General features: G+C 49.8%; 3 protein-coding genes across 3 annotated transcripts; 2 read left to right on the forward strand and 1 right to left on the reverse strand.

The window, feature by feature from the left end:
- Positions 1-1,223: 1,223 nt before the first annotated feature.
- Positions 1,224-6,203, reverse strand: N7446_012100 (uncharacterized protein; the record flags this gene model as incomplete). Its single annotated transcript, XM_058520842.1, has 5 exons — positions 1,224-3,254; positions 3,645-4,160; positions 4,228-4,596; positions 4,927-5,763; positions 5,829-6,203. 5 exons carry the CDS (start codon positions 6,201-6,203, stop codon positions 1,224-1,226), a joined length of 4,128 nt encoding a protein of 1,375 aa, XP_058367128.1.
- A 9,179-nt stretch (positions 6,204-15,382) lies between these two features.
- Positions 15,383-16,840, forward strand: N7446_012101 (uncharacterized protein; the record flags this gene model as incomplete). Its single annotated transcript, XM_058520843.1, has 1 exon — positions 15,383-16,840. One exon carries the CDS (start codon positions 15,383-15,385, stop codon positions 16,838-16,840), a length of 1,458 nt encoding a protein of 485 aa, XP_058367129.1.
- Positions 16,841-16,893: 53 nt separating this feature from the next.
- On the forward strand, positions 16,894-20,288 carry N7446_012102 (uncharacterized protein; the record flags this gene model as incomplete). Its single annotated transcript, XM_058520844.1, has 2 exons — positions 16,894-17,416; positions 17,491-20,288. 2 exons carry the CDS (start codon positions 16,894-16,896, stop codon positions 20,286-20,288), a joined length of 3,321 nt encoding a protein of 1,106 aa, XP_058367130.1.
- Between the last annotated feature and the right edge of the window lie 7,549 nt (positions 20,289-27,837).

Here is a 27,837-nt window from a genome sequence, read left to right on the forward strand (position 1 = left end):
AGCTCGGCGAAGTTGTTGCTGGCGGCTTTGAGGCTTTGGTTTAAACGTTTCAGATAACTTTATTAGCTTCTTCCGCGGTGAGTCCTCTCCCACAACAAGATAGTGGTGTTCCGTAGCTAACGAGCGGGTGATGAGGTTATTCAACCGTGACATAGTCTTCAATAGCCTCTGCCGGCGCTGGTCGCGGCGATCATACGCTTGAACGGCGAACGTATATCTCTTGAGTTCGGCATCATCTAGCTCCATGATATCTCTCTCCCGTTGGCGGTTATCCCGTGGTATCGAGGGCTCTTCCTGAGCCTTAGGCACCTGCAGGACCTCGTCATCCGCCTTCTCCGGATCAAGGTAGTCCCATACATCTTCTGCAACAGCCGCTGACTTGATATGGCCTATCCAGACCCTCCACTGCGCTTCTGATTGAAGCTTTTGGTCAAGCGGGACCTGCATCAGATCTTCCCTCGTGATATCGGACATCTTCGCACAAGATGTAGCTCAGATACTCAGATTCTCCTCTTATGTCGATTCCAAAGGCGGCTTTTCTTTGGTGCGGATCTTCGTGCGCTGAACGTAAGAGCTCACAAGAGGTGACTGTCGTTCAGGGGTATCCGACCGAGCGCTTCAGGGGGTTCGTAGACTGCAAGATACAGTGCAAGGTCGTCTAATATCTCTCAGACAGTCTGGCAACCGGGCTCATAACTGTCAGGATGAGGAATTAATGTACTGGCTAGTACTGCACATGTCCAATAGAATCTGATGATTGATTGAAGGTGTGTAGATCGGTTCAGCGATCTCTGGAGTCTACTGTCCGTGCTCTGGCGTGTTATGACACCGTATCCGAATTTAGTCCGAATACCATACAAATACTAGGGGAAATTGGGTGAACGATGAACAAGCCTATCCCAAAAGGCCATAGCGGTATTTGACCGCTCCTTTAGTTTGTCATTATTGATTATTTAACGTCGCCAGCAGGTCACTTGGCAGGTGACCCACTACCTCCCGAGGGGTAACTGGACGTGCTACCTAAGCGAGGATTTACTACAACTAGCTAACTAGCTCAACTAAATACACGCTGGAAAGCAGCAAAATTGAGCACTACGTGCTGAGAAAGGGTTAAAGAAGCGCCAGGCACTATCCTGGCCTGGGTTCCTGGGGGTGGACTGACTACCCGCGGATGGGAGAGGGTGCCGGCCTCTCCCATCTGCGCAGAGGTGAAGACTGTTGCGCTATGCGGCGCATGTTTGTGCCCGATTTGGGCAGATGTCCTTGAAGAAGAACGTTTCTTGCACGAAACGGCCGAATTCCTCGGCCCCAGCAGCTGTGCTCAGTATCCAGTTTATCCTTGCAGATGGGCTGGCCTTTCGGCCTTTCCATCGATCCTTCCAGCGTTTCCTCGCAGGCGGGCAGAAGAAGAAGTGGACGGGGGATTTTGGCTTACCGCAGGAGCAGGTCGTAAGGGAGTCCCTGTGATGGAACCTCTCGTGGTATACCTGGAAGTCACCATGGCCAGTCCGTGCGGCTAGCAGCCGGCCGAGCACCCCGCGGGGAAGCCTGTGTTCCCGAGCGCGGCTGCTCTTGGTGTGAGGTTGGATATTTAGGTCTCGGTATGCCTGAGGTGCGTCTCTGGTATACGCGGCACGCGTTGCCGTGCGGATATGTTGTTTTGCTTCGCGCACAAGGTAAGATGGGGAAGGGGGAATATGGGAGCCGTCTAACGCTGCGCCCCTCTTTGCTAGCTCATCGGCAGTCTCGTTCCCTGCTATCCCAGAGTGGCCTGGCATCCAGCGCACCTCCACGGGCGTGCGGGGTGTGCTGAGGATATAGGGAGCGGATTCCCACTGGGTAGTAAGCTTTTGGAATAAGTCCGTGAGTTTTCGTCTGTGTGGCGCAGGCCTCCCGTCCGCGAGTAAGCTAGCGGCAGCGAGGTTATCGAGGAGGACAACGAGGCCGGTGGAGTAGCTTGCACAGGGTAGGTTGACAGCCGCCTGGAGGCCCTCTACTGCGCCCATAATCTCGGCGTCGTACACCTCTGACTGGGAGCCAGCTGGCCCATACCCTTGGGTGATAGGGATAGAGCCGTAGTAGACCACGAACCCGTACCCAGCCCCTTGGCCAGTGCGTGAGCCGTCCGAGTAGACCGTTAACCGTAGCGGTGCTGGTGCGTATGCGGCCTTGTTTGCGTCTGTAGTAGGTAGTATGCGGAGCGGTGGGAGACGTGACTCTACACGTGCTCTCTCCGGTGCCGGCGTTGGGACGCGTTGGAGGATTCTGGTGAGTCTCGTCCCTTTAGTATCGTATGCATCGATGGTAACTCTCGCGATCGGGTGCCTAGCGTCTAGGCTCGCGTATCGGACTGCTGCTCTTTGGAGGACGCCGTCGAGGAGGGCTTCCGGGTAGGGTAGGTCTGCCTCGCGGAGTAGCGCTGAGGTAGGGGTTGTTCTGTAAGCTGGAAGAATGGCTAGAGCAGCGAGCCGGAGTAGGGAGCGTAGGGAGTCGATGAGGCCCTTCTGCCCTCGGCCGGTGTAGAAGACCTCCGCGCCGTATAACGCTGTCGGTATCACGCACTGAATGACCGCTGCGCGCATAGAGGCAACCGGGCATCCTCGCTGGGTGTTGCTGAGTTTCCGGAGATGTAGTGCGAGCTGCTTGCCCCGGCTGAAGACCCAGTTGATGTGTGGTCGGTAGGTGAGCTTGCTGTCCAGTAAGATGCCTAACCAACGGGTATATGGGGATGGCTTAATCTCGCCTACCCCTGGTAGAGTGACCGTAGGCGCGGACAGCTTCCGCTGCTTCGAGAAATGTTGTATCTCCGTCTTCTCTAGGGAGAATGGGAGACCTGATGCTGCTCCAGATAGGGTGATCGTTTTGTATACTTCTACTAGCTGCTGGGATGTCTCCTCGAGGGAGTCCCCGACGAACAGTAGCCCTAGGTCATCCGCGTAGCAGAAGGAGTTATCTTGCGAGGAGACTATCTGCGCCGCATATAGGAGGAAGAGGACTGGGGACAGCGGGGACCCCTGTGGGAGGCCTCCTCTTATTTTTGCGGTGGCGGTAGCGTCTCCGACCTGGACCGAAACGGAGCGGTCGGATAGCCAGTCGTGTATCCAAGAGGTAAGGCCTTCGTCCCATCCCTGGAGGCGTAGGTGGGATAGGAGCCGCTGGTGATCAACCGCGTCGAAGGCCCCTTTCACGTCCAGTAGTAGTAACGAGGCCACCTTCTTCTGCTGGAAGGCTCTCTCCACCCTATGGGTAAGGATCTGGACTAGGTCTACGGCTGAGCGGCCGGGTAGGGCGCCGAAGTGGCACGATGTTAGTAGTTGTGCTTGAATGGTCTGAACCGTGAGTCGCTGCGCGATGAAGCGTTCTAGGCCTTTGCCTAGGGTGGAGAGTAAGCTAATGGGTCGCCAGGACTTTGGCTGGGTGAGGTCCCTCTTCCCCGGCTTTGGTAGCATAACGACCTTTGCAGATTTGAAGGTTTGCGGGAAGTGCCCTTCTGTTAGGCTGCGGCGGAAGAGTGATGTGACTAGGTCGCCCACGACCGACCAGAGTTCCCTCCAAACTGTCGTGGCAAGTCCGTCCTCTCCAGGGGCAGACGGAGTGGGCGCGCAGAGGGCGGCCCAGCAGTCCTCCTTCGTTGGTAGTCCTACTGGATCTCGGGGCTGAGTCGGGGGACCCTCCTCCTGCTGGTGCGGGAGAGAGGTTCCCTTCTCTAGGAGGTGAGTGAGGAAGGTGTCCGCCTTGCCCTGTGGCGTCGTGACCCGGTCGTTCCGGATATGTAAAGGGGGAGCGGAGAGCTGGTCTGCGCGCCTGTGCAATCTGGCGAGTGTGAAGGCGTCTGTGGGTGAAGTGGCGTGCTCGATCCGCTCCTTCCAGTGGCTGGCCTTCGCGCGGGAAACCGCTCTCCGAAGTGGCAGGTAGTCGGGCGCCTGCTGCTGCCGTGTCTGTCGTAGCAGGTCTGTGAGCTCTGACGTCCACCAAGGGGTACGTGGGAGCCCGCGGGTGTTATATTTAGATGCGCCTCGGATGGCTTCTTGCACGGTGTTGACTAGTTTTTCGGCTATGTCGTCAACAGGAAGGTCCTTATGCGGCAGGTTGAGTAATGCCTTAGCCTTCTCCCAGTCGGTCGAGCCCAGCTTCCGGCGGGGTGGGGGTTTCCTGCCAGTCTACTGTTATTAGTATCGTTGCGTGGTCACTCGTGGAAGAGAGGTGGTCCTCTGCTGTAGCTTCCACGGGGATGTCCGAGAAGACGAGGTCTATGGTGTTTGGCCCGCGGGTAGGGGTGCCGGGCTCGATGCAAAGGGCTAGTCCGTTGGCCTCCAGCCACTCTATAAGCGCTGTTGCTCCTGGGGTAGTGTTGTGAGCCTCCGTCTCCGGCTGCCAGAGTGGGTGGTGGGTGTTGAAGTCCCCGGCTAGGATGGTGTTCTGCGGGGGGGGAAGTACTGCAGGAGCGTGTGGAGGGTAGATGGTGTTGAACTGGATGTGTTTGGGACCACTAGATCCTTTGGGGGGCGGTAAGTGTTGATTATTGTGAGTCCGGATATGCAGACTGCTGCGATATCGGGCGAATCGGGGTGTGGGAGGGGGAACGCGGGGAGGTCCCTGCGTACGTATGTCAGAGCTCTAGGCCTAGCTCCCCAGCGGGTGGTAGGGCCAAACAGCTGGTAGCGTGGGTGAGTCTTCGTGAGTTGCCTCGTCATATCAGTCCAGGGCTCCTAGACTAGGATGACGTCAGCTTCGTACGATAGAAGTAGGTCGTGGGGACATTAGCCTGTAGTATTCTCATAGCTCTGCGTTGGGGGAGAGTTGGTTCGCGAGCTCCTGGGAGAGCTGGCTTGACGGTTGATAGTGAAGACCCGGGTTAGTCGCTCGTGGGTCAGGGGTGCGTCTAGCTTGTTGTTGCTGGAAGGCGGTCCGGCCGGCCTTACGAACGGCAGTCAAGGCAGCTTTCGAGAGGCGGACGATAGCCCCTTTCTGTGTATAGGGCCTAGCGGGGCATTTTGGGTAGTCCGCAGCATGCGGTCCATGGCAGTTAATGCATTGCGCGCGGCAGGTATGTTCTGGCTTGGACGATCCGCAGGAGACGCAGCGTTCGCTAGAGCGGCAGGCCCGCGTGTCATGGAAGCTGTGGCAGCGGGTACACTGTAGCGGCCGTTGCTTTGGGCGAGTAGGCCTAGAAAGGCCGGAGGCGCCGAATAGCTGAAGCATGTAGCGGAGCTTCTTTGGGAAAGCTATAACCGCTGTGACAGAGTCTGCTTGGATCTGGTGGTTAGAGAGCTTAGTCGTGAGCGGCTTTTGGCCGGTTATTCGCTCCGCTTCTACACTAATATCGCTGACTGTAGTGGGCATCCAGCCATTATCGGGGGTCCAGATTCGCTGTGGGATACGGGAGACCACGACCTGGTGGTATTCCGTCGCGGCCTCGAAGTAGCCGTCCCCGGCTAGCTGTTTAGCCTGGGAAGAGAGTAGGAAGGTCGTGCCTTCTTTGGTTGCGGATATAGCGTAGCCTGTAGGGACAGTTTGTACTCGTGTGATTTCGCCGGGGACTTTGCATGCTAGTGTGACTCGGACGCCATGGGGCCCAATATCCCGTAAGCTGGAGGAGCTTGGGAGTCGGAGGAAGATGCGGGAGTCGCTTTCTTTCGTCTGGCGCTGCCGCTGCCGGGTTCGGTCACGTTGGTTCGGCGCCGTGGTTTGCCAGGCTTCCTGGCCGGGCACGGGACTGGCTATCGAGGCCCAGGGCTGGGCCTGCGGGATCTGAGGTGCTCGCTGGGGGGCAGTGGGTGCCGTGGGCTGGGGAAGCGGTGGAGGACCTGGGGGCCTTGCTGCGGTACATCGCGGCGGGCTAGGGAGATGAACTTCGTTGCGAGTGCGCTGGCGAGCTCGCGTGGGCGGCCCTGTAGGGAGGAGATAGCCGAGTCAAGCGCTTCGGCGAGGGAGGTTGTTGCTAGCTTCCAGTCGCTCAGGAAGAGGAGTTGGTCGTCCGCAGCTGCGCTGACCTGTTGGCGGACGGAAAGGGTGCGCGTCGAGGCCGGAAAGGCTGCCGGCGCCGTGGCAGGTGGCTTGCTCGGTGGAGAGACTGCTCTACGTTTCAGGGAGCTTCGAGGGAAGGGAGTAGGCGTGGCAGGGTCCGAAGGGGGTTCCGAGGAGTCGAAGAGGTGCGGAGTTCCCGGTCGAGGGTCGGCCGCAGGGGGGTCGTCGACCTCCATCTGGCGGGGCCGAGCGGTAGTAGGGATAAGTAGTGTATGTGAACTCTGTTGGAATATCCCGGTTGCTGGGATGTGTGTGTGTGTGCCGCCTGTTGAAATATCCGGGAATTGATAGGGACACTCCCACTTTTGTTCCGGACACTCCTAATTATGTAATATCCATGATTAGGTAATTGAAAACGTCATGTGATTGTAACGTGATTCCCGGCTACGCGGTCACCCCATCAAAAATTCAAATCTTCTACATTTCTTAAACTCCATTTACACCACCAAAACACCATTAAATTGACAATTTAAATATCCTGCGGGCATTTAGAACACCTATGCCCTTTTCCTCCGCATTTAGAACACGTGATTTGCCGACGCACAGGGGGCAAAACCGGTAGTGAAGGTTCAACAATAGGTTCTTGGGCAGCTACAGGACCAGATATATATTCACCTACACCACCTCTTTCTCCACCAACAGGATTTATGATATCCAAAACTTCGGTTAAACTGCCTTCATGAGCAATTTGCCTCTTAGATCTAGCTCTTTTTTTCACCTGTTTTCTGTTTGCCTCCCGTAAACGCTTGATTTCATCCTTCATTAAGATTTGCGAATGAAGCATCTTGACAGTCATGTTATAATACTGCTGAAGATCCCGTTTGGTGGGCGAAGAGATCTTATCTGTGACTGAACTTAGACCAGAATCGAGCCTAGATTTCCGTTGTTTGAGTTGTTTGGTTGTCCAAGGGATACCGGTCGAGATATTGCTATCAGAAGTTGAACCTTGTGAGGTTGGTCGATTCGGGAGGGGTGGGGATTGAAGACGAATATTGAGCTTTTCTAGCACACGATCCAGGTCTAGAGGAACTAAACCAGTAGCCGCGAAGGCATTCTGAATCGTAGTCTCTTTAAAAGCGTGCGGTCGTGTTTGTGGAAAGATCTCTAGGAAGTCTTCTTTCTCAATAGAATCGATACCCAATCTCATATACTCCGCAACTTCTGTGCCGTAAAACTTCTTTAAAACAGCGAAACAGCCAACATCCAAAGGCTGTAAAAGATGAGAGGCATGCGAAGGCATACAAATTGGAATGATGTTGTTTTTTTTGCAGATCTGGTCGAATCTAGCCGTAAGATGGCTGTCGTGGCCATCAAGGACTAGAAGTCTGAATTTCCCCTTTGTCTGGCTTGTTGTATGTGGAATGAAGTGCTTTTGAAGCCAATCCAATCCAATATCATTGCTAGTCCAGCCTTTAGGACTAACATTGAGAGCCCACTGCTTTGGAAGGTCATCGAACCATCTAGCCATAAAGTTTTTGCCCTTAAAAATGATATATGGTGGAAGGGCCCTCCCAGACGCGCAGATAGATTCGATAACAGTGACCCATTCACGATTCCCAGCCTGTAGAACACCTCTCCGACCATGAAAGAATGCTTGCGTGATAACCCTTGTAGTCGCATTTATCCCCATAGCAAAGCCAGATTCATCAAAGTTATAGATATCATCCGAAACAATGCCGTTTTCTCGGATTGTTTTCTCAACCAGCTTAAACCACTCAATTATTATGGCTGGGTCCTCATTCTGGGCCCTCTTGTAGTCATATTTGCGTGAGAAACGAGTAGTAAGGCCTGGATGCCTTTTAATAAACTCAGTTGGCCAATTTTTACCCACAGTTGGAGGGGTTGAAGAGGAGCTAGAATCGCGGGATTGCAACAGTAAACTAGCCATATCTCTTAACATAGAGATTGTGAGAGCTGCACCTCTCTGATCCATGGAAACTAACCAATCCTGGATAGATTCCTCTTCAAGCTGAGTAAATTTATACAGAGCTGAGCGAGTATCGGACTGATTTGTTCGCCCTATGATCCTAGCACCGAGTGTTGTACGTGGAACATCAAAAGACCGAGCAGCAGCAGCGACCGAAGTAAATCTGCCATTCTGAATAGCTTTGATAGCTAATAGGATACGGCCCTCCTGTTCAATAGATTTTTGTGCTTTTTGCGAGCGTTTTGGAGGCATGGTGACTGCTTGAAAACAGAGGGTTACTACGGAGACGAAAATTATGAGGGGGTGACCGCGTAGCCGGGATGACCGGCTAGCCGGGAATCACGTTATTGGAATTACCACAGCAACATCATTCTAAATGTCATACCATAGTATAGTATAAATCCCCAGCCCTCGCCTCCCTCTTTTCTTAGCTCCTCAAATCTCTGCCTCTCGGATTTTTCAGAAATGGAGCCCCCTACTGAGCAAATTTTTGATAGCAGAGATTTATTAATTGCCTCTGTCCGTCAGCATGCTCTCTCGCAAGGTTACGCTGTCACTACTATACGATCAATCACAGATAAGTACATCTATCTTGGTTGTGACCGTGGTGGCACGTATCGTGACCGAGTGAATGCTCCTGATGGAGCGAAACGAAGAACGACAACTACACGGCGGATTGGCTGTCCATTTAAGCTATACGGGAAAATGCTTTTTGATGATAAGTGGGAGTTACAGGTCCAAAACCGGAATCATAATCACACAGCTGATGATAATATGATCGGACATTCAGCTGCCCGTCGGCTCACAGAGGAGCAGCTTCAAAAGGTCCTACATCTATCGGAAATTGGATCTAACCCTCGTGGCATCCTAGCTCTAATCAAACGAGAGCATCCTAATGCTTTAGTTACCCCTCGAGACATCTACAATGCGCGAAGTGCTTTACGAAGGCAAAAGCTCGGTAATAGCACTCCCCTTGAGTTTCTACTGAAGACTTTGAAGGAAAATCACTGGAAATATGCTATTAAGCAGGATAGCGAAGGACATGTCCTCTTTTTTATGTTTGCACACCCAGAGTCAATCAAGTATGCTAACCTATACAACAGGGTATTCGTCCTAGACTGCACCTATAAGACAAACCGATATCGTATGCCTCTATTGCATATTATTGGTGTCTCGCCATCAAATTCAACCTTTAGCGTTGCATTTTGCTTTATGCAGAATGAACAGGAAGAGAGCTATATTTGGGCTTTAAAGACTTTTTTCTCATTTCTCGACCCCCTCTCTTTCTATCCAGTTCTTTGTACAGATAGAGACCTTGCATTATTAGGTGCTGTCAAGGTCGTCTGTCCAGATTATCCCCATCTTCTTTGCATCTGGCATATTAACAAGAACGTAACGTCTAATACGAAGCAGCATTTTACGACGAACGCCGAATATCAAACATTTCAAAAATCATGGAATCAGCTAATTTATTCTACTACAGAGAACGACTACAATTCGAGGCTATCAGAGTTCGAGAAGCGATATCAGACCTCCCCTTCTCTTCGATATGTTAAGGAGACATGGCTAATTCATAAAGAAAAATTTATAGTTGCATGGACACAACAATGCCTACACCTCGGTAATTCTGCGACCTCTCGAGTTGAAGGCTCACATGCCTTTTTAAAAAAGCACATCGGTGCTTCGACAGGGGATATGTTGATCGTATTTGAAAGGATTTCACAGGCTTTACAAACCCAGCATGCTACGCTTGAATATGATTTTAGACGAGATCAGATTGAGAGGCCAGTAGTAACCTTACATCAACTTTATACTAATATTGTGATCAGGACCTCCCGCTATTCGATACGACTAATTGGCGAGCAAGTTACAAAGGCTAGAAGAGCTACAAATCTTGCTCCTTTACCCCCTTGTACTAATACGTTCACAAGGACAATGGGTCTTCCTTGTGCCCATCGGATTACTAGTTTATTGGAGAGCAATAAAGCTATCCCATTGACAGATATCCACCCATTCTGGCGAACTGGGCTTTCTGAAATGGAATCAGAATACCTTCCTCTCTTAGAGCCTTTGATTCCTTTTCCAAAGCCTAAAAAGCGGAAGTGGGATCAATTGGAGCAGAAAGACGACAGCGAGACTATGAATAAACGGAAGAGGGCACCCTTTAAATGCACTGCATGTGGTAAAGTTGGGCATACACGAAGGTCATGTAAATAATACGGAGAATGAATACCAATACAATCACATGACGTTTTCAATTACCTAATCATGGATATTACGTAATTAGGAGTGTCCGGAACAAAAGTGGGAGTGTCCCTATCAATTCCCAGAACAGCCGAAATCATTAGCTAATTTCACCTGCGAAATACCATTCTTGTGAGCGGATACAATAGCTGACCGTTGTATAGCAGTAAGCTGCGCCGTTTTGCTACTTTTTGCATCAATTTCCATTACAATCGGAGCAATAGGGGAGGTGTAGGAAGAAAAATAAAATGGTGGGTTGGTTGCCGGGTCAAATTGTAGTGGGGCAGTGGGTAAGAACATATGACTAGTATCTGTAGTATACGCTCCCTAGCTTCCTAATTAGGCTTAGTGCTAGTATAGACCACTAGAATATAGTATATACTAATATATACTATACATAACCATGGGGCCGTTTTAAGCCTCCCATTCACCGGTGACGGTCTTGGCGTCACGTGTATCTAAGGACACAGCCAATGTGACCTACTGCCACTTTCACTCTCTTTTTGCCCGTTGCATGGCGCCTAGCCCCGCAGCGACCTCACTGGAGCGCCGGCCGTTCCTGGTCCCACTCGTGATACTGCCGCTGCGAGCCCGTTCCAACCAGGGTCCGGAAAGAAGGAGCCATTCTGTCTCCCCTTTCAGCACCTTTTGAGCACCTTTATTCCCTAGATTCCATAAATACCGACCGCCATGACTCCCGAATTTTCATTCTTCCCGCTCGCCAGCGATCTTCTCATCATCCAATCTGTTTCTCCGGCAGAACCCTGGTGTTTCGAGTGGAATCTATACACTCTTGATCAGTTCCCTATTCCCTGCCGGACACTGCTCCCACATCATGCCTTGCCTTTCACGTCCTGATTTGTCAGACGACGAGAGCGACGCGAGCTCAGAACTGCCTGAGATCTTCTCGAACGAAGCCTCAGAAACCGATTCGGTCACCACATATTGTGATGACGAGGATGAATCGGAGTCGGAGGATGAATTTCCCATGGAAGACGAAGAGAAGCAGCTTCCACCGGAGCACTATCTCCAGGAGGCAGAGTGTCTCGATGTCTCCCAGCTTCGGCAAAAACGCTACAGCCCAAGAACCCAAGACAAACTGGATGAGACGCGGGACTATTGGGACAGGTGAGAGCGTGCCACCCCCATGGTTTCTCCAATTGCATTTGGCTAATTCAGGTTTTGCGAGGGCGGAAAGCGGGACCCGGTGGAATGTTTCTTCTGGCTCTCTGACACAGAGGAGACGATCCGTTTTTTGAAAGCTCTCTTTTCCTGGCGCTGTGATCAGCGGAGGGGGAAGAACGGGCGACACACGCCGGGACTGAAGTATAAAAGCTCGCTGGAGACATTCTGGAAATGGTGGCATCTGGTCTACAAGGCTGAAGTCGGGCATGGACTTAGTAAAGATACGATCGTCAAAATCGAGGATGTGAGTCTGCTGGTCCGCTAATCTGTCAGACTGATCTGTTTATGGCTGACAGCCCATAGGTGCTTGCGATAGTTGCGACTGAGAAAAATCTCTGCTTCGATCGGCGACCGAAAGCGACCATGTATATTGAAGATGTGGCCGAGTTTGCTCGAGTGGTACTGTCTACGACGGAGATGACTTTCCCTTGTGGCTGGTACCGGGTGCAGCTCCTCCTGTACTGTCAACTGGCCGCCATCACTGGCAGCCGGCCTGGAGCGCTCTTGAACCTTCGTTACCGGGACCTCATGTTGACCCTGGTACGAGATCCAAATGGCCACCTTCCTCGGCTTTTCATTTATATGAGACCGGAGTTCACAAAATCATTTCTTGGCAAGAAGGAATCGTAAGAATATTCCCCTAGCCCTGAATCCCTCGTTTATATCCATGGTTCTATTCACCTTGCCCTGTCGTTGTCCTTCCATTCCACTTTTACCCTCCTCACAGCGATACGAGCTCGAATCAGGTCAGCTTAGCTGATTGCAATAGGAATACCTTCCCTATCCCGGAGGTCATTTTTGATCCTACGCTGGTCCTTAGCCCGCACGTTTTCTTGTTGGGCTTGCTTTTTCGAGTCGGGGCATTCAAGACGCTTTCTAAAGACGGTCGCGTGATGAACTGTCCAGAAAATTTGTATAGTCTTCGGGTTTTGAATGGACTTGGACAGCAGGAGTTGAAGTTGAGACAGGAAATTCTTGATCAATATGTTTTTTGTCACGCATTGAGAGAACCCAATGGGATCCGAATTGCCCTGGAACAGAATCTGTCAGGCGGCTGGCTACGTTATCGTATGAAACGTGGGGGGCGAAATTACGGGCTTTGAAGAGGTCACGAAGCCCTATGGCCTCCGGTACGGCGCGGCGAAAGCATTCAATGATAGTCGTGAGTGGCCCTTGTTTAGACTCTGCGCTTCTTGACTAACAAGTCCATACTATACAGCGGATGTGTCAAATGAACTACAAAATGTGATGCTCCAGCATGCCAGCATTAACACATTTGTTCGGCACTACAGTGTTGGTATCCACGTCGATGCTCAGGCAATTGTCCGAGGCATGCCCGCTCAGAAGCAGCTCATGCGTTTTGCCTGCTCGATGAGTCGGTCTATCGATCCGCGCAGGCCATATAGGCTAGAATATTCGAGCTCTGTCAATCAAATCCCGCGTGTGATTGCCATGGAAGAGTTCAAGCAAGCACGAGAGCAGGCCCGGGACGTGAAAAGACGAACGTTTGAAAATGCTCAGTTCGCTCTCCAGCGCGAGTTTGGTGATGATCCTCCGCAGAAAGGGTCAGTTTCTCGTCGTCTGCGGAAACTCCACAGACGATGGGTACTGCAAAACAAAAAAGTGGACAAGTTACGCAAGAAATTTGAACGTGCAGAGGAGCAGTATAATCTTGCTGTACGTGATTTGCGAAACGAAAAAGGACGACAACGCAATCGCTTGATTCGTGAGAACTTGGAGCGGTATAAGAACGAGCAACCGGTGATCGACAGCGAACGGCAACTATCCGGAAAGATGGTCGACGAAGAAGTAAAGGTCGCTTTAGAAAGCACTGGCTATATGACACCACAGCATATGACCCTTATCGACACCGTCCTGACGATGCCGGGTACGACGGTTGAGAAAGAGTATGAGCGTCGAATTGCTGCAATCAATGCAGTGATTGCGGTATGTGATGCAGAAGAGGGCGCACCCTCGCGGCCTCGTGTCACCCAAAAACGCTCCGCCGATGCTGCCAATATGCCACCGGCTGCCGCTTTGCCTAAAAGGCAGAATCCAATCCCTTCACATAAGAGCGACGATATGTTTTCCCAGGCTATCGCTTCGGTTTGCGTCAAATCTCCAACAGAGAGACCAACGATCTGCTTTATTTGCCTTGGTAGCCCTATGCTGCCACAAAGCGATCGCATGAGAACGTACAAGAATTCTGGATCTCTGAGCCGACACTTCGTCAACAAGCATATCAAGCCGTTTCCAAATGACATGCGTTTTGGGTGCTCTATCTGCGGAGAGAAGTTGGAGTCGAAGTCTGCGCTACTGAACCATGCAGAAAGGGTGCATGGAACCGTCTCCCGCTCTTCTAGAACAGCTCTTGGTATGGCATAAATACGAAATAGTCTCCGTTTTCTCACTTCATGAAGATGTTACCGGAGTTCAGGGTTATGGGTGCGATATTTGTTATCTCAGCTGGGATTTATAGACTTATTTAGGTTTTGGTAGAGCTGGTCTTTGCCGTGTGACAAGAATGTTTGATCTTCGCTTCCACGAATCTGGTCAATCCTGGGTAAAAGACACTTTGTAGTCACGGGGTATGACCACATGTACTGTATCACCTTTCTCGTGTTGTGGTCTTCATTTCTTTACTGGGTGTAGCCGTTCTAAGCATAAGAGTCGTCTCCTGGCAGGCCGCGTCTTCCCTTTATTTTCCCGAGCCACAGTTTCCTTGGAGCCTCAAACTAGAGATAGGCCATGTTATTGACGGACCGACGAGGCCACCAGTGCACCTGTCTGTGCTTTATTTCTAGGCCTTTGGTATGGGTTGCCTTCTATTTTTGAAGCCTATAAGCAGTCGCGAATTACGAGTCCGAATCATGAAGCTGTAGTATGGTATCACAGCTAAGAACTCGATTGCAAGCGACAAGTAAAACGGGCATCGGTCTCCGGGCGTCTTCCAAATGGCGTTATACACCCCGTACCTTACGGACAATTTAACGTTGTTTGCCCGGATACTGGAAACTACTAAATTGTAGTATTGAGGACGACCAATTGATAATAAGATAATTGACCTGATGATCTATTGTAATGATCCACAGTCTATGTAATCGCGCCAGGCCCATCAACACCCTCCTGGTATTGAAAGCTGTGTGTGGCACGATTACTGTGTGTTACAACACAGTTATTCCGGTATGGTGAATATTACCATACAAAACACACAGAGATATTCGCCGGTAATGAATAACCAAGTGTGACAATACGGTGCGGGGAAATCACAGAATTTCCCCCATCGGAGTTGACTCCCAATTTTGCCACCATTGAGCCAACCCTGAGCCAACCCTGAGCCTACCCTGAGCCTACCCTGAGCCTACCCTGAGCCTACCCTGAGCCTACCCTGAGCCTACCTGAGCCTACCCTGAGCCAACCCTGAGCCTACCCTGAGCCCACCCTGAGCTCACCCTGAGCTCACCCTGAGCCAACCCTGAGCTCACCCTGAGCCAACCCTGAGCCTCGGTGCTCAAGGAAGACATAGCAAATACAAATTCCTATGTACTCACTGTTCAAGTTCAACATTTTAGATTCTGTTTTGTTTTGGGATTTTTTAGAACGTGTGGTTGTATTTTGTCTCTGTCAAGACTATAATGTTCTGTCAGAAATATGGTGGATCTGCGTGTGGATTTCTGGGTATTTACCCAGAATATCTTACGACATCAGATCAGACACATCACATAAAAGTGCATATTACTCTTTGTCAGCATATCCTACAAAATTGTCAAGTTCATAGTTTTTAGTTAGAGAGAGAGTTTAATATTACCGTTAGGAAACCCATACAATGTTGGTCACTAATTTCTGTTAGTTATGAGCCCGGAATCGCTTCTAATTTAACCCATTTTGTTAAACCAACCTTTGTTTCGACGTTGCAAGCCAATTGATTCTTGTGATCCCTGCCTGCCGCCGAACCCCTGAACCCCTGAAATCATCAATCGGAAATCGGTCAACCACAATATGGGAGACACCACTCTCTCCGCGATATCGTCCTCTCGCGTTATTCTGAGAGACTCAACAAACTGGGAAGCCTGGCTGTCCACCATCAGAGGGATTGCCGAGCAATATAACGTGTGGGAGTTGTGTGACCCGGACAAGAAAGATCAACCTGTTGTTCCAGATGAACCAGAGCCTCCATCAATTGAGGCTGCTAAGAACGACGATCCGGTCAACTGGTACAAGATCGTCAAACTACAACAAGTGGAATGGTCAACCCAAGTTAGCAAGCATGGAAAGAGGATCCTAGGCCTCAACTGTGTGGCAACGGCTATTAAAAACAGCCTACACCCTAGTTATCAGACCTTTATCACCCATGATACCCCATGGAAACTGCTTCGCAACCTGCGACAGAGATTTGCACCTGAGTGCGATCCTACCTATGCAGCCAAACTGCGTCAGCAATGGAGAAATTTAGACCGAGGTCTAGACAGAAACACCGACATTGAGAAATGGTTATTGAATTGGGAAACGATCCAGGTTCGGTGCGCGAGGGCTGGCATGAGCGAAGCCAATGACGCCACCGTGCAATTCCTAGATGCCATCTCAACTATGTCGCCTGGCTTTCATGAAACCTGGACGCTCAGATTGGAAGACAAGAATGTTGAATTACCCGAGCTGCTCACTAGGTACAAAGCCCATTGGGCAATCAGCCACGGCAAAGCCAGTACCCAGAGAGGTATCTCCAAAGCTGTATTTTCGACCTGGCAAGGCCATGAGGAAGCACAACCAACAAACGTCAAGAAAGGGGCGGCTATACCAGCCACCGAAAAGCCATTTTGGCAAAGGCCATGCCCATGCGGATCGAAGGCCCGCCACCCTGCCTGGAAGTGCTGGGCTGCCTATGAATCAGGCAGACCGGAGGGTTACAAGATCATCCCAGACCAGAAACAAAAGTGGGATAGAGCTATGATGGCTGATCCTACATGGAAAGACTTTATTGCGAAGAAAAGATCAGAAATGGGCATGACGCAGAAACAGGCGCACTCTACCATAATTGACGACCAAGCATGTGGCTTCTTCTCAAAGGTACCTCCCCAGGAAGTCGCACAGAAAGCCGAGCAAGCCGCCATGTCAACCCAAACCAAGCAAGCGACCATACCTATGGAGAAGCAATGGGTTGTTGACACCGGGGCGGATACACATGTATGCAACGATCGGAGCAAATTCGTTAGTTTCCGAGAAAGTCATGGCAACATCAAGGTCGGCGATACGCGCACAAGAATCGATGGTGTTGGCACCGTCGTTATCTATGGGATCAATCCAACTACTGGCCAACCAAAACGACTAGAGTTGTATGAAACCAGGTACTCACCTAATTTCCATACCAATCTGATCTCTCATGGCTTGATCATCAAGGGGGGGCCTTTATGTGCTTCCGAAACAACTGGATTGAAACTGATAATGGCAAGCCGCTGCTAAAGATATACCAAGAACAGAAGCTTTCTTGGTTGACGCAGCCCGACGCCGCCACCATGGCATTGATCGAGGCCCAAGCACCGCCCGGAGAAATGGTTTTTACCACTAAAAGATCGGCGCAAGAACCTAAATCAGCTGCATCAATGGAGACCTGGCACCGGCGCCTAGGTCACATAGGACCAGACCGCATTACCAAACTGTCGGAGATGACCGAGGGAGTCACCATTACTGAGAGCAACCCTGTCAAACAGGTATGTGAAGCTTGTCAGTTAGCAGACGCACCGAAGCAGATCTCTCGGCGGAAGATCGGTCAGGCATATGGTGTATTCGGCAGAGTGCACTTTGACCTTGTTCAAAATCAGCCTGCGCACAATGGTCATATCTGGTTAACCCACTTTTACCTGGATGGAATCAAATGCCACTTCGTGTTCACCCATACCAAGAAGAACGAATGTCAGATGGCTGTTAGGAAGTTTATTGCCATCGCAAAGAATTGGTTAAACATCAATATCAAGGTGTTTCACTATGATAATGAGCGAAGTGCGGGAGATGAGGTCGAGATGATGATCGAAAATGAAGGTTGTATAATTGAGCATGCACCACCTGGCCTACCCGAGATGAATGGGCCCGCGGAGAGATCTGGGGGGTCATAGTGAGAACCGCCAGAGCCTTGATGAACGACACAGATCTCCCCCGAACCCTATGGCCAGAAGCGATCTATTCCGCAGCATACATGCTGAATCGGGTGCCCACCAAGATCAAGAATCGGTGGATTGTACCGTGGAAAGAACTCATGAGGCATACCGCACCCGACGGCGTGCGCGATCAGATCGTCAACCTGTCAAACCTGAGATTGTATGGCTGTTTAGCGTACTCTAGGATCATCAAAAGGGTTCAATCTGACAAGATGGCACCGAGAGCAGAGATCGGATTTCTTGTTGGATATGTTTCTAAGAACCTATACAAGATCTGGTTCCCGCACAAAGGCCGTGCCGGCAAAGGCCGGGTTGACATAGTCAGAGATGCTATTTTTGATGAGACCCGCCGATACTCTCCGAGTACACCGGTACCTGAGCATGAAGAAGCAGTCAGCACATTGACAGATGGCCTCGATAACTGGCCTGAGGTGCTCACATTGCAAGAAGCCGAAACAGAGATCAGTATAGAGCTAAGAATGCCAATGGTATTAGCAAGGAACTCGGCGGGAGAAGAAGCAGAGCATACCAAACAAGGAGAGGAAGCCGGAAAACCCACGTTACCACTATCTCCCAAAACAGCCTCTATTTTACCCGTGACGCCTGAATCAATCAGACCAAACCAGATCTCATGGTCGAATACCAACATACCAGGAAGCTTTCCCACCGAACCAAGGCCTCCGAGGATCTCTTCATCAACAATAACCTCACTATCGCAAGATCCATTAATCCAGAGATCAACACCATCGAGATCTCGACTCCCGAATACCCTGTCATCGTCACCAGATCCGATCTCGGTCATACCATCGATCGAAACTGAAGGGGAGGAGACAGTATCAGAAAGCGAGATGCAACTTCAGCAAGAATTAGCACAGTCACCGCAACCTACGCATCCAACTGCCATACAAACTGCGCCTAGACCAGGATATGAGATAGCACCCGCCCGTGCACCTAGAGACATCTCAAGAAACATTGATCAATCCAACATCATTACCAGCGGCAGCAGATCTCGCAGGCCAAGAACCAACCGAGATTTCTCAGCATACCTATCTCTTCACGATGAAGATCCTGCCGACAACCCGCCTGAATTGCTTCATGCGTTCACCATCAGTATGCATGAACAAGCATCCCATACCAAGAAACACCATCGAGATCAGATGCCAATAGAGCCCCAGAACTGGGCTGAGATGAAGAACCATAAATTTGCCAAAGAATTCACCGAGGCCGCAGCCTTTGAGATCGAGACTCTACGAAACAAAGGCACATTCCGCGAGGTGTCGCACCCGAACACCAAAGGGACACAGGTTCTTCCACTCAAGTGGGTGTTCACATATAAATATGATGCCGACGGAGTCCTGGAGAAGTTCAAAGCGAGGATCTGTGTGCGTGGAGATCTACAGTGGATCACTACTGAAGAAAAGAGAGCCGCAACTCTCGCGGTGAAAACAGCCCGCGCTGTATTTGCACTGGTCGCAGCATTTGACCTCGACATGATACAACGAGATGTAGTGACAGCGTTCCTCAACTCAGCCATTCAAGGTGAGGTATACACCAAGTGCCCGCCTGGTTTCGAACGCTCAGGCCACTGCTGGCTGTTACTCCGAGCGCTTTATGGCTTACGTATGTCACCGCGTTTGTGGCAGCAGGAAGCAACCAGAGTGCTGGTCAAATTGGGACTGACCCCCGTGCCTGAGGATCCATGCATTTTCACCACCCAAGGAATAATCGTTTTCTTCTATGTTGACGACATTATCATGGTCAATCATCCTTCCTATTCTAAGCAAGCAGCTACCCTGGACCAAGAAATGAAGAAGCAATGGGAATTGCGAGAACTTGATGCCAGTTGGTTCCTAAACATCCGCATATTGAGAGACAGATCTCAGAAGAAGCTATGGCTATGCCAAGATAGCTATATTGAGAGCATGACAAGTCGGTATAACCTCAAAACCAACCGCAGGGTCGAAACCCCTATGAGCACTGAGCCTTTGCTCCCATATGATGGAGTAGCAACACCGAGTCAGATCCATGGGTACCAAGCCAAAGTTGGATCTGCTCAGTATGCTACAACCATCTCACGCCCAGACGCCGCCAAAGCCACCGCCAAAGCCGCTGAATTTCTTATGAATCCAGGTCCTAAGCACATCGACGCTATTGATCGGATCATCCAATACCTATACGAAACCAGGTTTTGGGCCATTGAATATGGAGTGAGAGGCCTCGATCCAGGTATCGAATTAGCAGCAAAATCGGTTGAATTTGCCAGCGATGCTTCTTTCGGCGATAACCCCGACCGGCGCAGCTCCGAAGGATATGTCTGCAAGTTATATGGTGGGCCCATAGATTGGAAGGCATCGAAACAGAAGACCGTTACAACATCGACAACCGAAGCAGAGCTACTCGCACTTGCTGAGGCCGGAAAAACAGTCCAATGGTGGCGTCGAGTCCTCCGCGCATTAGGATTTGAACCGTCCCATCCTCTCACTATCTTGTGCGACAACCAACAAACTGTTGACCTATTGACGAAGGAAGATGCCGCAATGCATACAAAGCTTCGCCATGTTGATATCAATCGGTGCTGGATGAAGCAAGAGGTCAGTGAAGGCCGAGTTCTTGTCGCATGGATTCCAACCGCCGAGATGCCAGCCGATGGCCTCACCAAGGCCTTACCCAAACAGAAGCAGCAGATCTTTCGAGATCTGATCGGAATGAGAGACGTGAATCACCTGATTCACCCTTCAAAACAGATTCTGGTTTGAAAACCATGCATAAATTGAAGAATTGAGCAGTTTCCCAGGCCTAGAAAAGGGGCCTCGAAAACTGGGGGGTGTGTCAGAAATATGGTGGATCTGCGTGTGGATTTCTGGGTATTTACCCAGAATATCTTACGACATCAGATCAGACACATCACATAAAAGTGCATATTACTCTTTGTCAGCATATCCTACAAAATTGTCAAGTTCATAGTTTTTAGTTAGAGAGAGAGTTTAATATTACCGTTAGGAAACCCATACAATGTTGGTCACTAATTTCTGTTATGTTCTTTGATCTCAATCTGCTCAACTTGAATAATATGCGGCCTTACATAATGCTGTTTACCATAAGATCCAGCGAGCTACGAGAAATAGACGTGATCACGCTTGGGCAGAATGGTTCGCTATGTCTAGGTTTCTTAACACTTGTTGCATACGGGGCTATAAACGCAATTCACACTACAAGAGAGCAGAGCAGCTCTTGCGAGAATGACTAGATCATCCCTCGGGCGATGCTTGGCCGCCAACAGTGGTTGCTACTGGATTTTAGCAAAATACGATATGTTGTTAGCAAAACTTACATTTCTTAGAAAATCAATCGATCCTGCCGTCTCGGTGGCGGATAAGAAATCCACCGCAGCGGAATCAATTGGCCAGCGCTCTAGATCATTCACGCCAACAACGCCTTCATCTTTGTCATATTTCTGCATGAGCCACATCGTAATTGACGGAAGCACGGCAATATATGCAGCTTCGGATTGCTGTGACGTGCAATCCACACAAAATTCTAGAGACGCTGTCATTTATTAGCCAGACAAAGCAAGAGAGGTTCACCAACAGACCTATTTTGATGGTCCCGTCAATCCCGAACAGTATCTCGTTACACGCCAGAGACTGATGCGCAAGGCCAAATAATGCTAAATAGCAGGCACCGTCGAGGATCTAAAAAGTCAGGACAGCTCATCAAACAGACTACGACGGGCAAACCTGGAAGATGATGGATCCCAATTCTGCTTCGCTGGGATAAAGTGTGGGAGTAATCACAACATGCGCGAGGGTCAACGGCAAGTCGTCAACCAAAAAGAACGCAAGCTCGTCGTGCATATAGCATTCATGCAAGGTGAGGACGTTCCTATGCTCGAGACGCCCGAATTTGTGGATTAATCTTTGAGCGTTCTGCCTCCGGTATGTCCGGATGGCAACCATGCGAGACGGACGGGTACGGCGCGTGGCAATCGTAACTTTCCCGGCAATCTCATATGTAATTACCTTCCGATAGGTATCCCATGGCGACTCTTGTCTTACAATCAAGACGGACGCAATATCTCCAACGCTGCACAAGCGTGGTAGGCAAAGGCTCTTACGAGACCCAGTGACAACCTTCGATTGACTATGGCGGCGCAGTCGGGCAGCTTTCGTGGCGGCAGCCGTTTGAGCCTCGCAGGTGGTGGGTCCCAACATTGAGGTGGGGAGCTGGAATTGGGCTTTGATAGTGTCAAGGTCACATATCATGTTCTCTGTGTATGGCTTGGTTGACATGATGTGAGAAATGTATTACTTCCAGTTTGATCAGCGCAAGCATCCAAAGGGAAGTGTGATCCTATTTATTTATACACGCAGTGATACGAATTCGTATTATACGGAACCCCGATGTCTTTTTCGATAATTTGAATGTTTTCTTGTTTTCTCTGCTCAAAGATAGGAGATCGCCGCTATGATCGACTGCCATAAGATGAGGCTGTCGAACCACGGTTTCCACCTAACACTATCACCGGCACATATTGCGTGTTACGACCGATGATCAGCTGTTCAGCCCTCATTAACATGGCGCCTTGAGTCAACTGAGGTATAGTTTCACACGAATCGACACATGGCCTGACTGCTGAGTATATTGGCCTCTAAATTAACTACCTCAGGGATTCTTTGGCCCATAGCAGTACTAAATGCTAAGGGTTGTTATCCTCGAACGACATCTAGATTTTGTATGACCGAAACATTGAGGGTGTGATGCTGTCTGCTTTCAAGTATCAAGGCTTCAGATATGTCAGACCATAGGGTACGGCATTTTTCTGTTGCCTCTATCCCTATTGGTTATTATCGATCGAGTATTGTAATTACTCGGGCTTACTGAGAGGACTACATTTTCTACAATAAATTGTTCAACCCATCGTCGTACCTGGTGATCCCATATTCCATGGACTGATGGATCTGAGACTTAGTAGATTCTCAATCAACAATTCTGAGTTACATGTCCAACCCGTTGCAATGGCTAGTCATGCTACCAAGGATAGCTAAGAAGGACGAGGAGCTTCTCAATCATAAAGCCGTTCCTCATCCGCAGCAGCACACCTCCGGCACTTGTCTTCTGGCTGTGTCTGTGCAGAACAAAAGTCGGACACAGCATGTATTTCCACTTCTTCCCTCACGATAATCTCTTCGTACCTGCTCAGTAGCAGTTGTGTGGCGAGGTGCATCGTGGCCCACTCCCTGGATGAAATGGTGTCGGAAGCTGAGATGTGATCAGATACCGCTTGTAGGTATTGAATCGTATCGTTTACCATGTTTGTACTGATTGCTGTAGCGCTTAGACGTCTCTTTCGTTGCATTTCTTGCGTTGCCAGTTTTCGTGAGAGGGTCGAGGATTTGGCTGCTCTCTTTTTCCCTTCCGGAGGGGATAGGTCTTGAGTTTCAGCCTTCATGTCGCTATGAGGCGATGTAGAGTCCCTTGAGCTAGCAATAGAGGTAGCAAGAGATGTAGCTACAGAGTCAAGCAGGGACCGGTCAACGGACGGTTGGAAAATCTGGCTTGCGTTGCCGCGATCCCCGTGGATGAATTGGCCGACGACCCGTCGGAAGTTTTCATCCGATTCATTGCCTCCATGAAACAGGTTTGTTAGCCAATGAATTCCTCGAGAAAGGGGATCTAGAAGGATGATACCAGCTTGCCATGTATGTCCGTTTTGACCTTCTGTGTCTGGGGTAATGGGCCTGTTCGATGCCCGTGACAATTTGTAATCCATAATTGTTTGGTTCCCCTAGTATGGGTATTGTAATGACAAGATCTTGTAGGGAACGAAAAACTTGAGGGAATTGACCATAAGGACAATCACGACCTTTAAATATTGTGGGCAGAAGCGGTCATGTCAACCTTGAAAAGTATATTCCCAGTTATCTTTTCGCGGGTTAGCCTTATCAGCACCGGGTCCTAGGAGCACTGTGAATGTCAATTTGTTGCCTCATCGCGGTACATACACCCACGCAACGATGGGACCCAGGATATCCGTATCCACATGGAGCCCGAGCCGCTAATTGATTTGAAGGAGATTCCCAGGAGCAACATGGCTGCCAGATCATAGTTGGTCATGAATAGGAACGTGTGGAAGGGAGTTGTATTTCCGACGCCTCGGGGTTTGTTATTGCCTCATCATTCAGCCGCACCGAAAGCCACACACTACAGAATTGCTAAGACCGCTCAAGGATTGATTGACTGAATTTAATGCGTGTTTATCTTTTGATTTGACTAGCCAACCGATCATGGCCGATGTTACAGCAGTGTCGTCACGTTAACGCTCATCCTTGAGTTGACTCTAACTACAAGACGCAGCGCGAGAAAGCCGCTTCTGCTTCCTCGCATTCAAGGAATCCCAGATACACGTCCCGCATATCGTTTCTCCACGCATCGCGTCTGCTGTATATATAACCTTGAACAATGCGACTGGAGCTCCCAGGAACTAACACCGTCTTTCCAGGAATGAGACGAGAAATTTCGGTCGCCAAATAAGCCCAGACTTCATGCTCAGGCATGTAAGGGCCCAGCGAGAATAAAGTCCCACTACGTGCTTTCTCAAGCATCTATATATTGCACTCTTCCTACTTGATCACAGATACCACTCGAGAATAGAACTCTCCAAACGGAAGATTACACCCCAGATCTCACAATCACCCCGAGGCATTTACAGCTATTCCTCATCATGGCCTGGAATCCTACTCATCTCCAACGGGTATTGGGCCAAGCATTGGGCGATCCCCTGCACCGTGAGCGGTGCATATGGGATCACTGTCAAAACACCGTGCCGATTGATTCCCGGATAAATGGAGTATTGTGCTTTCAGCTCTCCCAGAACTCTTCTTTCGCATATCCTTTAGCGCAAAGATTATCTTTGGCTGCAAAGCAACTTTTTTGTTTTGAGTGCAGACGCCATAGCTCTCGACGAAAGGTGTGGGCCGACCAAATTTTGCGTTTGTTAGATGCTCGCCTGGATCAAGCCAAAGATGTCATGGGTCAATTGGAAATTCATGATTCGCCTCTATTGGTACATGCGTGGCCAAGCAGCATGCCCTACAGCGTTGACATGGCCGTGTTCCCCAATGAGGCATTCTCAAAAACAAGGAAAGACTGCCCGAAGAGGCAAATCGAGCGGTGCTTAGGTTGGCCGGAGCCGTGAAAATCCGTCGTCCGGATCTTCTCCAGACGAGAAACCCCTTCAGTTGAGCTGTATCCGTTACATGCCTCTAGTGATAAGCACGGTGTTCTTCGATAAAGAAAGTTGATTGACGTTCTCTGGCAACTGTCGCATGTTTCCCACGGAAGTGGCCACCCGAAAGCTTTTGCTTTTGCACAACCCACCCGCAGCCTGCTACTCTCCTCGCGTGATCTGGGTCAGATGATGAGTTGAGCTTGACTCTGTTTTGTGACGCTCTGTGGTGAGGGACTGCAAGTCAATCGAGGTGTCTGTTGTTTCTTTTTCATGTTTTTTTATGTTTGTTGGGGACACCTCTGGGGATGGGGCAGCTGATCGCCGCGTGCGTTCGGATTCAGAAGCGGTGGCAGGGATACTGGGAGATATTTTGATCGACAGGGAGAAAAGATTTTGGATGAATTTTGAAGCTTTCGCTTAAGCTTTGGGAAAGAAGAAGTTAACATCTTTTTGATAAGTCCCAATTGTATTTGCGCTTGTAGTGTGTAGGAGACTGACAAATGGTAGTTTGAGGAGATCTTTAGAGTTGGGAAGTGACTATTACATCCGAAGGATTATTGGGAACCGGATAGAAGACGATAACTCCGGTCAAACGATTTTGGCGCCGTTGCCAGGGAGACACATGGGCCGTGGACTGTAAAGGCGAGTGATATTTAATTTAGGTAACTCTCGTGATATGAAGCGCTATCTGAAATCGAAATCTGCATCACCGTCGTTCAGATGGTTCGCAGTCACAATAACGTTACAATTAACTTCAACGAACTCTATTCGATTTAGGATCCAATGCATCAGGAATACACTTGCAGGCCACCATTAGGGATATCATCTGCAATGTGTGTTGTAAGGCTTCACCTGTCGCCCAATTCTTCATATAACTGAGTATTTGGGTGAACAACAGGTGAGATCGAGCATCAACAGTTGAGTAACTGTTTACTGAACTATTCAGCGCTGTTGAAAACCAGACCCGAGGGGATACGAGTGCAATCACAGCAGCCTTGCTGTGACTTGCCGGTCTATAAAAGGCTCTCGAGCAGAACTTTTCCTCCATTTCATTTCTACAGCCGCGATGGACCATCCTACCTCGCCTTCTCCAATTGATCGGCCAGCCAAGAGGCAGCGTCGGATGTCCCAAGATGGAGAAGATGAGTCCTTGGAAAACCACCCACAAGAATCTTCAAACGGCACAATCATCGAGCCCAAGGTCAGTCATACCCTCTTCGGCAGGAAATGAACAGATACATTAACACTCTGCAGATCCCAGTGACACCTGGTGCCCTGACGGCGGAGTTTATGAAAATTCTACAATACAATGACACCCTCGCTACGCCAGCCCTGAAACTGCTTGACCTGTACTTTTGCCTATGGGAATGTTACGTGGTCAAATCTGCCGAGAAGATGCGACTTGAGGATGAGCAGCGACAGCTTCAAGAGTTGAATGAGTGGCTAGCAAGCGACAGTGACATCCTTCTGCAGCTTTGCGAGGAACAGAAACTGGTATTGTGGGATCGAAAACGAGCAGTTCAGGCCCTTTGTAACGGCGTGGTTTCAGCCTTGCAAGCGAGCGATCCTCAAGCCTATCATGTTGATGGGAATTGATAAGGTCTCCGTATTGTTTGACGCGCTTGGGTAAGGACACGTTTGGATATTTCTGCTATGTATTGGTGCTCTCTACCAGTTATCTTCGCTGATTATAGGGAATGCGAATGCAATTGCGGATGAAATTAATCGGGTTCTGTGACGAAGTGTCAACGTTCCACAGCTGTTGATATTTCAAGCGCTTGGTTTTCGAGGCCTTAGGATCTGGCCGTAAAGCCCTCCTAACGTGCCCTGGTCTTCTATAATTGAAGATAAATAAGATCTCTTCTCAGCTTGCGGCATCTTGTCCCTCCCAACCCGTCAAATGCTACTTTAGACACTTCTGTAATTTCCCACTAGCAGATCCTGAATTGAAATGGACGAAATGAGCGAGTATTGTCCGTACATGTTTCTTCAATGCATGTTTTGTGCTAAAATTAGTGACTGTGATTTCGATCTTGACCTTCAGGCTATCTGGCAGAAGTCTTCTGGTATATCGACAACGCCCTCATGTCTTGCCACGGATCTGGATCCGCGACATATTATCTAGGATGAAACCGAGCCTGCAGAATATGGTGCCGGGGGTCTCCCTTGAATGAATGTTTTTTAAACCCAATGACGACAATCTCTCCGGCTTCAAGTGGACGGGTCCAGATTCTCCGTTCATTTCTACTCAGGCTAGCTATAATTTCTACATGTCAACGTTCGCTTTTTTCTCCCGAAGAGGTGCAATAGATAGAGCGTCGACTAGCTTGGTTTGGTTCGACATCTGGTGAGACTATAGGAGAGCATATATTCTTTTTTCCCTGGGTTGAAACGGCCCTGGGGAATCTGTGTCGGGTACGCAGGCAGGCATTTGCTAGACACAGTCGCCCGACATAGGATTGGTGCAATAGCCATCAGGCTCCGCATGACCCTATGGCCTCGCATGGAGCCTCTACGGCATTCCACGAAGGCTAGTCTATGCTCTTCTTACTGTAAATACGTGCCAAATATAGAATGCTTCCATGCGGTAATTCTCTTTCAGTTGCGGCTCTGTCGTATTATCTCCAAGTTGTTAAAGTAAGACATAGGACAGATATAAACATGCAATGCTTCACTCTTCTCTTGCGTTGTCCAAAAGCCCTGGTAGATTGAGTCTGCAAGGGTGATCCCAGTCATTGAGGATCCTAGTCAGTCGACCCCGAGATGATTCCAGTGCCTGCTCAAAGAAGCGCAGCCGAGACAGCTGCTTGTCGTGGCGCAGCTGAAGCCCATCCCTCTCTTTAGTCAGGTGTCTGCTAGCCTCCTTCAAGATCTGATTGCTCTGCTCTAGCTTCTGGCCATCGATGTGTTTGGACACGCACGACTCCCATAGGCGTCGATAGAGTCCGATAATTCGACCTGCTGGAAAGGCAAACTTGGGATCGTCGCGTTCGAGGTCTGCTAGCACCTTCAAAATAGGTTGAAAGGGCTCGGTCGCCAAGGTATGTCTTGTTTCTGCTTCCTGTTGCGAGGGAGAG

Source organism: Penicillium canescens (assembly GCF_028828765.1).
Source record: "Penicillium canescens strain IBT 15451 chromosome Unknown utg000009l_segment0_segment0, whole genome shotgun sequence".
Lineage (NCBI taxonomy): Eukaryota > Fungi > Ascomycota > Eurotiomycetes > Eurotiales > Aspergillaceae > Penicillium > Penicillium canescens.